Genomic DNA, 14,297 nt, shown 5'->3' with positions numbered 1-14,297 from the left:
CATTGTCACAGCTTTGGCTGTCATTCATAACCACAGGAAAGCACTGTCACAGCTTTGTCTGTCATTCATAACCACAGGAAAGCACTGTCACAGCTTTGTCTGTCATTCATATGTCACAGCTTTGGCTGTCATTCGTAACCACAGGAAAGCACTGTCACAGCTTTGGCTGTCATTCGTAACCACAGGAAAGCACTGTCACAGCTTTGACTGTCATTCATAACCACAGGAAAGTACTGTCACAGATTTGTCTGTCATTCATAACCACAGGAAAGTACTGTCACAGCTTTGTCTGTCATTCATAACCACAGGAAAGCACTGTCACAGCTTTGTCTGTCATTCATAACCACAGGAAAGCACTGTCACAGCTTTGTCTGTCATTCATAACCACAGGAAACCACTGTCACAGCTTTGTCTGTCATTCATAACCACAGGAAAGCACTGTCACAGCTTTGGCTGTCATTCATAACCACAGGAAAGCACTGTCACAGCTTTGTCTGTCATTCATAACCACAGGAAAGCACTGTCACAGCTTTGTCTGTCATTCATAACCACAGGAAAGCACTGTCACAGCTTTGTCTGTCATTCATAACCACAGGAAAGCACTGTCACAGCTTTGTCTGTCATTCGTAACCACAGGAAAGCACTGTCACAGCTTTGTCTGTCATTCATAACCACAGGAAAGCACTGTCACAGCTTTGTCTGTCATTCATAACCACAGGAAAGCACTGTCACAGCTTTATCTGTCATTCATAACCACAGGAAAGCACTGTCACAGCTTTGGCTGTCATTCATAACCACAGGAAAGCACTGTCACAGCTTTGACTGTCATTCATAACCACAGGAAAGCACTGTCACAGCTTTGTCTGTCATTCATAACCATAGGAAAGCACTGTCACAGCTTTGACTGTCATTCATAACCACAGGAAAGCACTGTCACAGCTTTGACTGTCATTCATAACCACAGGAAAGCACTGTCACAGCTTTGTCTGTCATTCATAACCACAGGAAAGTACTGTCACAGCTTTGTCTGTCATTCATAACCACAGGAAAGCACTGTCACAGCTTTGTCTTTTTGTCATCATTTTATTTCATCCTTTATTTTCTCCTATTTGACAAGATGGCCGACTGAGCCAAGACAAAATATATCCCAGTGTTTGTGATCCTCCATGAATCACTATTGAGCTTGTGACAAGTGTTAACAATGAAGCAGACATGTTAGACGTAGTGTGAGGAGCTCAGTGTTCTGTCTACTAAAGCAGAGAGGTTCCAGTTCAGTTGTGTTGTCCACATCATCCTCCATATGTCCTTTGGGGGGAGCAGTTTCTGAAGTGTGCCTCCTGATTCTTCTTCAGATGAAATCTGGGACTGTAGGAATTCACAGTTAGTCAGCCGACACAATCGGTGCAGCTTAAAATAAAATAACTCTTCAAAGATTCCAAGTCTATAAAAAGGAGTGGTGTGTTGGGGAGTGAGGGTCAGAGGTGGTCGCTAGTCTGCCTGGTGATGCACATGGAGTCCAGTCCATATGATGGTCCTGTAGAAGCAGTATCCCGTTCAAATTCCTTCACAGTGAAATCTTCCTCATTCCTCCCTTCCTTGAAGTAATCACTGATTAGACATGACAGAACAGGTGAACAAACCCAAGGCTGCCTTCACATGGCTTCCATCTGTCCAGACAGTCATTCAGACAGAAGCTTTGAGTTGAGTCAGTTCATCCCACACTCCACACCCTCCTCCCACAGCGCTAGTGAGGTGGCGGCCGGGCCTGGCCCAACATCCTGAGCCGGCTCTGGTCGATGACGTCTAGAAGGTTCTTGGCGTCTACGGCCAGGGCGTGGGCGGCCGTCAGCATCTGTTTCTTGTAGTCCTGCTGCAAGCTGGTCATGACGTACTGCTGGGCCAGCTTCATCTTGTTGATCAGCTCCGCCAGGTCAGAGTTCAACAGCTTCTGGGCCATCTCCACCTTTAAGATAAGATAGTACTTTATTAAAACAGAAATGTTCCATATATTATTATTATTATTATTATTATTATAATATATTGAAAGATAAAATAAAAATAGGTTCAGCGAAAGAACAGGGTGCACATATTCCAGTTTTATATAACTAACTAAAACAAAATGTCCTGTATAAGAGGGGGCAGACGGGACTAACATAGTGCTGGATCAGAAGAGGCCCATGCCTGGTTAACGTACCTCTCTGTGTGTGCTAGCTGGAAGTAACGTGATTGTTTCATCCACTGTGGCCAGGAGTGTTCTCAGTGCCAGACCCACATCCTGAAACACAAATATACTCATATGAACCAATCCTAGAAATCTGTTCTTTCCCATGTAGCTTAGCTGGTAGAGCATGGCACTTGCAACGCCAATGTTGTGGGTTCGATTCCCACTGGGGACCAGTATGAAAATGTGTACACTCACTACTGTAAGTCTCTCTGGATAAGAGAGTCTGCTAAATGACTCACTACTGTAAGTCTCCCTGGATAAGAGAGTCTGCTAAATGACTCACTACTGCAAGTCTCCCTGGATAAGAGAGTCTGCTAAATGACTCACTACTGTAAGTCTCTCTGGATAAGAGAGTCTGCTAAATGACTCACTACTGTAAGTCTCTCTGGATAAGAGAGTCTGCTAAATGACTCACTACTGTAAGTCTCTCTGGATAAGAGCTTCTGCTAAATGACTCACTACTGTAAGTCTCTCTGGATAAGATCGTCTGCTAAATGACTCACTACTGCAAGTCTCCCTGGATAAGAGAGTCTGCTAAATGACTCACTACTGTAAGTCTCTCTGGATAAGAGAGTCTGCTAAATGACTCACTACTGTAAGTCTCCCTGGATAAGAGAGTCTGCTAAATGACTCACTACTGTAAGTCTCTCTGGATAAGAGAGTCTGCTAAATGACTCACTACTGTAAGTCTCCCTGGATAAGAGAGTCTGCTAAATGACTCACTACTGTAAGTCTCTCTGGATAAGAGAGTCTGCTAAATGACTCACTACTGTACGTCTCTCTGGATAAGAGAGTCTGCTAAATGACTCACTACTGTACGTCTCTCTGGATAAGAGAGTCTGCTAAATGACTCACTACTGTACGTCTCTCTGGATAAGAGAGTCTGCTAAATTACTCACTACTGTACGTCTCTCTAGATAAGAGAGTCTGCTAAATGACTCACTACTGTAAGTCTCTCTGGATAAGAGAGTCTGCTAAATGACTTACTACTGCAAGTCTCTCTGGACAAGAGAGTCTGCTAAATGACTCACTACTGTAAGTCTCCCTGGATAAGAGAGTCTGCTAAATGACCCACTACTATAAGTCTCTCTGGATAAGAGAGTCTGCTAAATGACTCACTACTGCAAGTCTCTCTGGACAAGAGAGTCTGCTAAATGACTCACTACTGTAAGTCTCTCTAGATAAGAGAGTCTGCTAAATGACTCACTACTGTAAGTCTCTCTAGATAAGAGAGTCTGCTAAATGACTCACTACTGTAAGTCTCCCTGGATAAGAGAGTCTGCTGAAGGTAAAATGGATAAATCACTTCCAAAAAGAACGAAACGTAAACGTTTTGCTACAATGAACCCTGGTGATTGAATGTGGAGACGATGAACACTGTGTCTCTCCTACCTTGACCATTGGCACGTATTCCTCGGGAGGCGCAGGCTGAATTTTACTGGACATCTCGATGACAGCCTTCACCAGTCCTGTGACGTTCTCATAGACCTTGTCATTAGAGCGGTCCAGGTTGGCAGTGGGGGGTGGACTGATCTCCTGAGGCTGGAGCTGAATGAAGGAGAAAAATACACTGTGAGCAGAGATGGAGAAATGACAGCGGGTCAGATGATTCATATAATGTTCAACCTTGCATTTCTTAACTCTCACCAATAGATGGCAGTATATATCACCAGTCAGTCAACACCACAGTCATTCATGGTAGTAAATCACAATGACAAAACACCCAAGGAATTTGAAATGTTTATAGAGACTGTCACCAGGGGCTAAATCAAGTCAAACATATCCTTGAAATTGTACATTGGGTCTAGAGAGGGTTAGAGGTTATGTTAGGAAGATGTCAGCATCTGGAATAAACAATACTTTCTATAATGGAGTTATTTGGAATTCAGCCTTATTCCTAAATCATGTCAAATGTGTGAAAAGTGCCCAGATCCCATTTAGAAAGAAGTCAATGTGTTATGTTTAGGATTCAGAGGGTTGTTTGAAACAATGTCGTAGACAAACACATTATTATGGCCACACAAACACAGATCTGAACATACACAAGCACTACATGGCCCACTATAAGACCGCTACATGGCCCACTATAAGACCGCTACATGGCCCACTATAAGACCACTACATGGCCCACTATAAGAACGCTACATGGCCCACTATAAGACCACTACATGGCCCACTATAAGAACTCTACACGGCCCACTATAAGACCTCTACATGGCCCACTATAAGAACGCTACATGGCCCACTATAAGACCACTACATGGCCCACTATAAGACCGCTACATGGCCCACTATAAGACCACTACATGGCCCACTATAAGACCTCTACATGGCCCACTATAAGACCTCTACATGGCCCACTATAAGACCTCTACATGGCCCACTATAAGACCTCTACATGGCCCACTATAAGACCCCTACATGGCCCACTATAAGACCTTTACATGGCCCACTATAAGAACGCTACATGGCCCACTATAAGACCTCTACATGGCCCACTATAAGACCACTACATGGCCCACTATAAGACCCACTTTATCGATGGTAAAGAGGTGTTGTGTCAGTACGGTGAATGGAAGAAATGCATTAGGATGAGAAGGCTAAAGTGGTTCAGTGAACAGACAACAGGTGAATGAACCCTGTCTGAGTCCCAAATGGCACCCTATTTCTTATATACTATACTTCTGACCAGGACCCTCTGGTCTAAAGTAGTACACTATATAGGGAATGGGGTGCCATTTGTAAAGCGCCCCAGATCAGATGATGCATTAGAAGTTGACTGTTACCAGAGATACAGATGGACTCCATTGTCCCACCCCACTACACAACCCAACCCATAGCCTGCTTTTCAGCATCAAATTACAACTGATTGACAACTCTGTGAGAAGTTAGGTCTAAAGACACACACACACACACACACACACACACACACACACACGTATGAACGTACACACACACATTCACAGTGTTCTCTTACCCGCCAGGGCTAAGTTCAAGTAAGGCAGAGGCAAGAGGGACAGAAGAGGGAGAAGATATTAATGCAACAAGCATTAACAGTACACGCAACAACACCAGAGAGCAAAGTGTCATCCAAATAAATACGGTTTTGGAGAGGTTGGTTGAGTAAATACCGAAATATCTACAGAGGTGGTGGTGACTCAAATGTTGTGGTCATGAAACTTTGTCTGTGTTTATACAGGCAGCCCAATTCTGAAAATCTACCTAATTATTGGCAAAGGATCTGATTGGTCAAAAGACCAATTACTGGCAAAATATCAGAATTGTGCTGCCTGTGTAAATGTAGTCTTTGTGTTTTATGTGACACATGTTTATCTTTTGCATGAATCCCACTAATTCCCTCATCAGAACAGGGAACAGGTTGCCATGCTAGTACAGTACTGAGTACATAGTAGTATAGGGTCACAAATGACATCCTATTTCCTATATAGTGCAAAACGTTTTACCACTAGGGCCTATGGGGCTCTGGTCAAAAGCAGTGTACTATATAGGGAATAGGAAACCATTTGTGATGCGTCCTATCATAGCCCAGTCTGACCATCTCAGTTCCAGTCATGATGGGCTGATAATGTCCATGTCAGTGTTTACATGTTGGCTTCTTTCTCAGGAACAAGGAACCACATTAGCTAGACTATTCCTCTTGTTAAATCATTTTCCACGCTGATGGTAAGAAGGCAGTGTAATGGAAAGAGTGTGTTCCTTCCCAGGGTGCATTGCAGGCCTGACTGCCTGGTCGATCGTGTGGTATTTATGAGCGTGTTTGGAGAAGGAGGAGAGAGGGGGTGAACTACAGCTGGGACTGCTTTAGCTGAGGCTTAGGGTGCACCCCAAAAGGCCCCCTCTTCCCTATTTAGTGCACTGCTTTTGACCAGGGCCCATAGGACTCTGGTCAAAAGAACTGTAGTGCACTATATAGGGAATAGTGTGCCATTTGTGACGCACACAGCCTAATGACACCAAGGCAGTGGTAGCAGAGCAGAGCTAACAGTTTGGATAACTTCGGGAAGGTAACGCTCCTGGATGTTCTATGCTGACACAGAGAAACTCAAGCGGACTGTTGCCATAGTAACCATCGCTGGGGAAAATAGTGACATCTCCGGTGTTTTGGGTGTCATAGAAAAGGGGAAGTCTGTGTAGTTGAAATACAGTGGTAGTCGTTGTGATCTGGCCAACATGGTAAAGTCATGTAGGAATGTTCTAACAGAAATAGGGACAGTTAGTCATGTTTTAGAAGCATAGTCATGAACTTCTCAGTTTAAAGATAGAATCCTTAATTGCAACATCCATTCTTGCACGTATAAATGAATTAAACACTGAATGTACAAAACATTAAGGACACCTGCTCTTTCCATGACAGACTGACCAGGTGAAAAACTATGATCCCTTATTGATGTCACCTGTTAAATCCACTTCATCAGTGTAGATGAAGGGGAGGAGACAGGTTAAAGAAGGATTTTTAAGACTTGAGACAATTGAGACATGGGTATGGTAGTAGGTGCCAGGTGCACCGGTTTGAGTCAAGAACTGCAACACTGCTGGGTTTTTCACACTCAACAGTTTCCCGTGTGTATCAAGAATGGTCCACCACCCAAAGGACATCCAGCCAACTTGACAACTGTGGGAAGCATTGGAGTCAACATGGGCCAGCATCCCTGTGGAACGCTTTCAACACCTTGTAGAGTCCATGCCCATACAAATTGAGGGCTGTTCAGAGGGCAAAAGGGAGGGGGTGCAACTCAATATTAGGAAGGTGTTCCTAATGTTTTGTCCACTCAGTGTATATACCCCATTGATATTTGAAGAATATAACTTGTAAATGCCTCAGGAGCTTAGTTCAACTGTCGTACCTCAGCAGAACCCAACATATGAACTTGTTTTACTCTGATGTTTGTAAACAAAGTAAATGTAAACAAACACTGTCTAGCCTCAAAACATGGTTACAACTAGCATGTTGATATCATGGATGGCCAGTCCTTGCATCCACAGCTCTGTCTATGAATTTGAACGTGGTTACATTTCTCCAGGTCCATCCCTCAGCTTTTACCAAAACAGAGGTGGGGTGACCCACTTCGTTATCATTTCAATCTAGCTTTAAAATGATGGATGAACACTTTGTTTTGGAGTGCACATGCAAAAGTAGAATACCAACACAATAACTACAAAGAAATTGAAACAACTTTGAGACATGTAAATCTGTGGGCTTAAATTGAGCAATAAAGCCAAATCACTGGATTGTTGTGGAATGCGTGTACAGTTTGATTGGTAGAATAAACATGTGAGCATCAACTTACCTTCACTCCCTCATTGTAGCTGTCCACGGGGTTCAGGCTGGCCAGACTACCCAGGTGACTGGGGGCTCCAGGACGGGGGGGTTTCTTTGGTGGAGATGCATGTTCTGTGGAGGCAAAGGACCCATCAGATACTGGAGTACAAAAGAATCAACAGATACCTAAACTACAACATATAGTACAATATATGCATGTTATGTGGAGGCGAAGGACCATCATCAGTTACATAAGGAATAAATCCAACACATGACTATATGGAAGATGCACAGGAATTGTAGCATTTCTTATCAAACCCTCACAGATTCAACAATATTCCTATCAAATATCTACTATTATGGCAGCAGAAACTAACACAGGCCTAGCAGAAATAGACAAATTGTCAGCCTGTCAACATAGTTTAGCAGTTAAAATGGTTGAGGAATGTGCTAGAACAGTTGAGGGAGTCAGAGTTAGAGTCTGAATCAGTCAGAGTCAGAGCCAGTCAGAGTTAGAGTCAGTCAGAGTTAGAGTCAGAGCCAGTCAGAGCCAGTCAGAGTCAGAGTTAGAGCCAGTCAGAGTCAGAGCCAGTCAGAGTTAGAGCCAGTCAGAGATAGAGTCAGTCAGAGGCAGAGCCAGTCAGAGTCAGAGCCAGTCAGAGTTAGAGCCAGTCAGAGATAGAGTCAGTCAGAGTCAGAGCCAGTCAGAGTCAGAGCCAGTCAGAGTCAGAGCCAGTCAGAGTTAGAGCCAGTCAGAGTCAGAGCCAGTCAGAGTCCGAGCCAGTCAGAGTCAGAGCCAGTCAGAGTTAGAGCCAGTCAGAGTCAGAGCCAGTCAGAGTTAGAGCCAGTCAGAGTTAGAGCCAGTCAGAGTCAGAGCCAGTCAGAGTCAGAGCCAGTCAGAGTCAGAGCCAGTCAGAGTTAGAGTCAGAGCCAGTCAGAGCCAGTCAGAGTCAGAGCCAGTCAGAGTTAGAGCCAGTCAGAGTTAGAGTCAGTCAGAGTTAGAGTCAGAGCCAGTCAGAGTTAGAGTCAGTCAGAGTTAGAGTCAGTCAGAGTTAGAGTCAGAGCCAGTCAGAGTTAGAGCCAGTCAGAGTTAGAGCCAGTCAGAGTTAGAGTCAGAGCCAGTCAGAGTTAGAGCCAGTCAGAGTTAGAGTCAGTCAGAGTTAGAGTCAGAGCCAGTCAGAGCCAGTCAGAGTCAGAGTTAGAGCCAGTCAGAGTCAGAGCCAGTCAGAGTTAGAGCCAGTCAGAGTTAGAGTCAGTCAGAGTTAGAGCCAGTCAGAGTTAGAGTCAGTCAGAGTTAGAGTCAGAGCCAGTCAGAGCCAGTCAGAGTCAGAGTTAGAGCCAGTCAGAGTCAGAGCCAGTCAGAGTTAGAGCCAGTCAGAGATAGAGTCAGTCAGAGGCAGAGCCAGTCAGAGTCAGAGCCAGTCAGAGTTAGAGCCAGTCAGAGATAGAGTCAGTCAGAGTCAGAGCCAGTCAGAGTCCGAGCCAGTCAGAGTCAGAGCCAGTCAGAGTTAGAGCCAGTCAGAGTCAGAGCCAGTCAGAGTTAGAGCCAGTCAGAGTTAGAGCCAGTCAGAGTCAGAGCCAGTCAGAGTTAGAGCCAGTCAGAGTTAGAGCCAGTCAGAGTCAGAGCCAGTCAGAGTCAGAGCCAGTCAGAGTCAGAGCCAGTCAGAGTTAGAGTCAGAGCCAGTCAGAGCCAGTCAGAGTCAGAGCCAGTCAGAGTTAGAGCCAGTCAGAGTTAGAGTCAGTCAGAGTTAGAGTCAGAGCCAGTCAGAGTTAGAGTCAGTCAGAGTTAGAGTCAGTCAGAGTTAGAGTCAGAGCCAGTCAGAGTTAGAGCCAGTCAGAGTTAGAGCCAGTCAGAGTTAGAGTCAGAGCCAGTCAGAGTTAGAGTCAGAGCCAGTCAGAGTTAGAGCCAGTCAGAGTTAGAGTCAGTCAGAGTTAGAGTCAGAGCCAGTCAGAGTTAGAGTCAGTCAGAGTTAGAGTCAGAGCCAGTCAGAGCCAGTCAGAGTCAGAGTTAGAGCCAGTCAGAGTCAGAGCCAGTCAGAGTTAGAGCCAGTCAGAGTTAGAGCCAGTCAGAGTCAGAGCCAGTCAGAGCCAGTCAGAGTCAGAGCCAGTCAGAGTTAGAGCCAGTCAGAGTCAGAGCCAGTCAGAGCCAGTCAGAGTTAGAGCCAGTCAGAGTCAGAGCCAGTCAGAGTTAGAGCCAGTCAGAGTCAGAGCCAGTCAGAGTCAGAGCCAGTCAGAGTCAGAGCCAGTCAGAGTTAGAGCCAGTCAGAGTTAGAGCCAGTCAGAGTCAGAGCCAGTCAGAGTTAGAGCCAGTCAGAGTTAGAGCCAGTCAGAGTCAGAGCCAGTCAGAGTCAGAGTCGGTGTCAGAGTCGGTGTCAGAGTCGGTCGGAGTTAGAGCCGGTGTCGGTGTCAGAGTCAGTCAGAGTTAGTCAGAGTCGGTGTCAGAGCTCGTCAGAGTTAGAGAACCAGGGGAACAGTGAAAACAATAAGTGTAAGGTAAACTTGTAATTACATTGGCTGAGACATTACCTGGTTTGCCTATGGGTTGGTATATGTGCTGGTTTCCTGTCTGCACAAACAAACACAAACAAGCAGTTGAAATAAACGAGCAGGATTTATTCCACATTTCCAACAGCGTTTTCCCACAACATCCCAGTGAGCAGTCTCTCTGGTGTCATCTGTGTTGTTGTGGTCTCTCCACCAACACTCAAAATACTCTTGCTGCTTGGATACACAGACCTAACCGGACCACAGCCAACCACCGCGGCGTTCCACAGTAAAAACACATCTCTGCTTTACTGTGATAGCCCGAAAACAAACTGTAGAACGGTATGTTATGCAGTATTCCCTGTTTACATTTAAGTCAATAAAACACTTGCTTATTGAAGTTTACAGAATAGCCTAGAGGTTATTGAGAGTTGTATTCAATATTTTAGTGCATTAACTCAACATGCTGAACGGCTATCCATCAGTCCTTGGCTTCATCCTCTGCCTGGCTATAATTATTATCAGGGAGACAGATTCTGACAGTTATCTCGCCATGAAGCAAGATTTGGGTTTTGCAAATTGCCCAGTAAAATAGAGTGGATTGCATGAGAGCTGCTGCATTAATGTGGACAGTGTTTTAAACTAAGAGTGGGTTTGGTTTGGGGCTATACCCTTCTAATGGTCCATGCAGCTCAGAACACAGCTGTCCATACAGCTCAATGTAATGATACTGAGCAATGACAGGGAACAAATTAAATGGTTCTACATTCTATGTCCTAATAGTTCTATGTTCTAATAGTTCTACATTCTAATAGTTCTACATTCTATCTCCTAATAGTTCTACATTCTATGTTCTCATAGTTCTACATTCTAATAGTTCTACATTCTATGTCCTAATAGTTCTACATTCTATGTCCTAATAGTTCTACATTCTATGTCCTAAAAGTTCTACATTCTATGTCCTAATAGTTCTATGTTCTAATAGTTCTACATTCTAATAGTTCTACATTCTATCTCCTAATAGTTCTACATTCTATGTTCTCATAGTTCTACATTCTAATAGTTCTACATTCTATGTCCTAATAGTTCTACATTCTATGTCCTAATAGTTCTACATTCTATGTCCTAAAAGTTCTACATTCTATGTCCTAATAGTTCTAGGTACTATGTCCTAATAGTTCTAACAGTTCTACATTCTATGTTCTAATAGTTATACGTTCTATGTTCACACAGTTCTACATTCTATGTTCTAATAGTTCTACATTCTATGTTCTAATAGTTCTACATTCTATGTTCTAATAGTTCTACATTCTATGTTCTAATAGTTCTATATTCTATGTTCAAACAGTTCTACATTCTATATTCTGAAAGAATATATAATGTAGAACTATACATGAGAACAGATGGATATTCCTTCATATCAGTCAGTGTTCCTTTATTCTCCTTTTAAGCCCAGTAAACATGTTGGTATCCTAACGTGAATTCAAAGAGCAAAGGCTAAATCTTCAACCATTCTTTTTTTAAATGTTATTATCAATATATATTTACAATTGTTGGTCCCAAGATGATCTGTGTGAATCTGTTAACCCCTTGACTTTCCTTTTTCCAGTTGAAGGTAAATCCCCAGAGTGCTAAAACAAACACATACAACTTGCTTATGGAATGCCTATGCAGTAAGCATGTCCAGTGCATTCAGAAAGTATTCAGACCCCTTGACTTTTTACACATTTTGGAAAAACAAGGTTTTTATCACAATTACATAAGTATTTAGACCCTTTACTCAGTACATTGTTGAAGCACCATTGGCAGTGATTACCACCTCGAGCCTTCTTGGGTATGAAGCTAGAAGTTTCTCCCATTCTTCTCTGCAGATCCTCTCAAGCTCTGTCAGGTTGGATGGGGAGCGTTGCTGCACAGCTATTTTCAGGTCTCTCCAGAGATGTTACATCGGGTTCAATTCTGGGCTCTGGCTGGGCAACTCAAGGACAATCAGAGAATGCCACTCTTGAGTTGTCTTGGCTGTGTACTGATGGTCGTTGTCCTGTTGGAAGGTGAACTTTCACCCCAGTCTGAGGTCCTGAGTGCTCTGGAGTAGGTTTTCATCAAGGATCTCTCTGTACTTTTCTCCGTTCATCTTTCCCTCGATCCTGACTAGTCTCCCAGTCTCTGCCGCTGAAAAACATCCCCACAGCATGATGCAGCCACCACCCTGTTTCCCCATAGGGATGATGCCAGGTTTCCTCCAGACGTGACATTTGGCATTCAGGCCAAAGAGTTCAATCTTGGTTTCATTAGTCCAGAGAATCTTGTTTCTCATGGTCTGAGAGTCCTTTAGGTATCCTTTGGCAAACTCCAAGCGTGCTGTCATGTGCCTTTTACTGAGGAGTGGCTTCTGGAAGGTTCTCTGGAAGGTTCTCCCAATTTCACACAGGAACTCTGGAGCTCTGTCAGAGTGACCATCAGGATCTTGATCACCTCCCTGACCAAAGCCCTTCTTCCCCGATTGCTCAGTTTGGCTGGGCGGCCAGCTCTAGGAAGAGTCTTGGTGGTTCCTAACTTCATTTAAGAATGATGGAGGCCACTGTGTTCTTGGTGCCCTTCAATGCTGCAGATATTATTTGGTACCCTTCCCCAGATCTGTTCCTTGACACAATTCTATCTCGGAGCTCTTCGGACAATTCCTTTGACTTCACGGCTTAGTTTTTGCTCTGACATGCACTGTCAACTGTAGGACCGTATATAGACAGGTGTGTGCCTTTCCAAATCATGTCCAATCAATTGAATTTACCACAGCTGGACAACAATCACGTTGTAGAAACATCTCTAAGGATGATCAATGGAAACAGGACGCACCTGAGCGCAATTTTGAGTTTCTTAGCTAAGGGTCTGAATACTTATGTAAATAAGGTATTTCAGTTTTCTATTTTTAATACATTTGAAAAAAAATCAAAAAACCTGTTTACGCTTTGTCATTATGGGGTATTGTGTGTAGATTGATGGGAATTTGTATTTATTTCTGTCACGCCCTGACCTTAGTTTTCTTTATTATTTTGGTTAGGTCAGGGTGTGACGAGGGTGATATATGTGTTTTTGTCCTGTTTTTGTATGTTTATGGGCTTGTTTCTAGTCTAGGTGTTTTTATGTCTATGGTTGCCTAGATTGGTTCTCAATCAGAAGCAGCTGTTTATCGTTGTCTCTGATTGGGGACCATATTTAGGTAGCCATATTCCTTGGGTATTTGGTGGGTTATTGTCTATGTCTAGTTGTCTGTGTCAGCACCAGTGTTTATAGCTTCACATTTGTTTTGTTGTTTTGTTAGTTTGTTTAAGTGCTCTTCCTTTAATAAAGAGGACTGTATTCTCATCACGCTGCGAAAAACAGAAGGGGTCTGAACACTTTCCGAATGCACAGTCTCTATTATGCATTTATATGTAGAAGCTCTCTGAGCCAAAGTCATGTTTTAAAAACTGATAGCATCTATCTGTCAGGGGGCCTCTGTTGCTATTTTACCACAAAACCATTCAGTAAGGAAAGCATTTATGCCTGCTAATATACTGCACTACAGCATAAATATAGAAATACTGGTTTGATTGACTTGAGCCTCTACACAGGCTGTCTGGGAGTGTTCTCTCCCACTGTACGACTGACGTACTGTAATACTCACTGACTCACTGTATAACTCACACACAACCCCAGGCTAGGAGTGGTACAACAAGAACAGACAACAGAGAGACATTGACGGGAACCCCCCGCCCCAGACAAAATCTCTTTAACTTCTTTTGAGTGAAAGCCCAAGGTATTTTGCATATTTGTGAGAGAGGTAAAGAGAACAGGAGATAGCGTTGACTGTTAATCCATCCAGGGCAACCAAGTAAAAAGAGGAGACTTACTGGGCCATGGAGGATGCCGTCGTCCCGGTCAATGCTGCCTCTGGAATTCCTTGAATCCGGCTTCTGGTTGTGACCGAGAGAGACACAGCAGGTTAAATGAATGATCGAACGAACAAACAAATGCTCAGACTGATTTCAACGTGGAAAACAATCATTATTTCTCTATATCACAGTGATAATGGACATTACTTTGCTATAACAGTGGTATGACATCTGATGCACTGATATTCAAATCAGTCAGATCAAATCAAAATGAATATACAATATCATGACAAATACAAATCACTGCTACGTAAACACAGGTGAAAATGGTAACGAGAGACATTCTCCACTTGATCCTTGGAGTGGTCATTATTATTTGTGTGTGTGTTGTATTGTAATATAGGGTTTCAGCTAATGTAAGCTAGCTAGTCTTTGA

At 43.6% G+C, this 14,297-nt stretch overlaps 1 protein-coding gene across 4 annotated transcripts in view; it reads right to left on the bottom strand.

The window, feature by feature from the left end:
• Positions 1–1,063: 1,063 nt before the first annotated feature.
• LOC139387417 (focal adhesion kinase 1-like) overlaps positions 1,064–14,297 on the bottom strand; it is a 143,383-nt gene continuing 130,149 nt past the window's right edge. For all 4 annotated transcript variants that reach the window (XM_071133581.1, XM_071133588.1, XM_071133597.1 and 1 more), the window contains 6 exons: positions 13,880–13,942; positions 10,032–10,071; positions 7,534–7,637; positions 3,617–3,772; positions 2,195–2,275; positions 1,064–1,963 (listed from right to left, as the gene is read on the bottom strand). In XM_071133581.1, the coding sequence (XP_070989682.1) occupies positions 1,745–1,963; positions 2,195–2,275; positions 3,617–3,772; positions 7,534–7,637; positions 10,032–10,071; positions 13,880–13,942 (663 nt within the window). In that variant the 3' untranslated portion in view covers positions 1,064–1,744. The remainder of the gene's footprint in view (positions 1,964–2,194; positions 2,276–3,616; positions 3,773–7,533; positions 7,638–10,031; positions 10,072–13,879; positions 13,943–14,297) is intronic.

The sequence above is a fragment of the Oncorhynchus clarkii genome, chromosome 3, assembly GCF_045791955.1.
Source record: "Oncorhynchus clarkii lewisi isolate Uvic-CL-2024 chromosome 3, UVic_Ocla_1.0, whole genome shotgun sequence".
NCBI classification, from domain to species: domain Eukaryota; kingdom Metazoa; phylum Chordata; class Actinopteri; order Salmoniformes; family Salmonidae; genus Oncorhynchus; species Oncorhynchus clarkii.
Note: the sequence above shows the minus strand (reverse complement) of the source record. Positions and strands in the feature narration are given on the sequence as shown.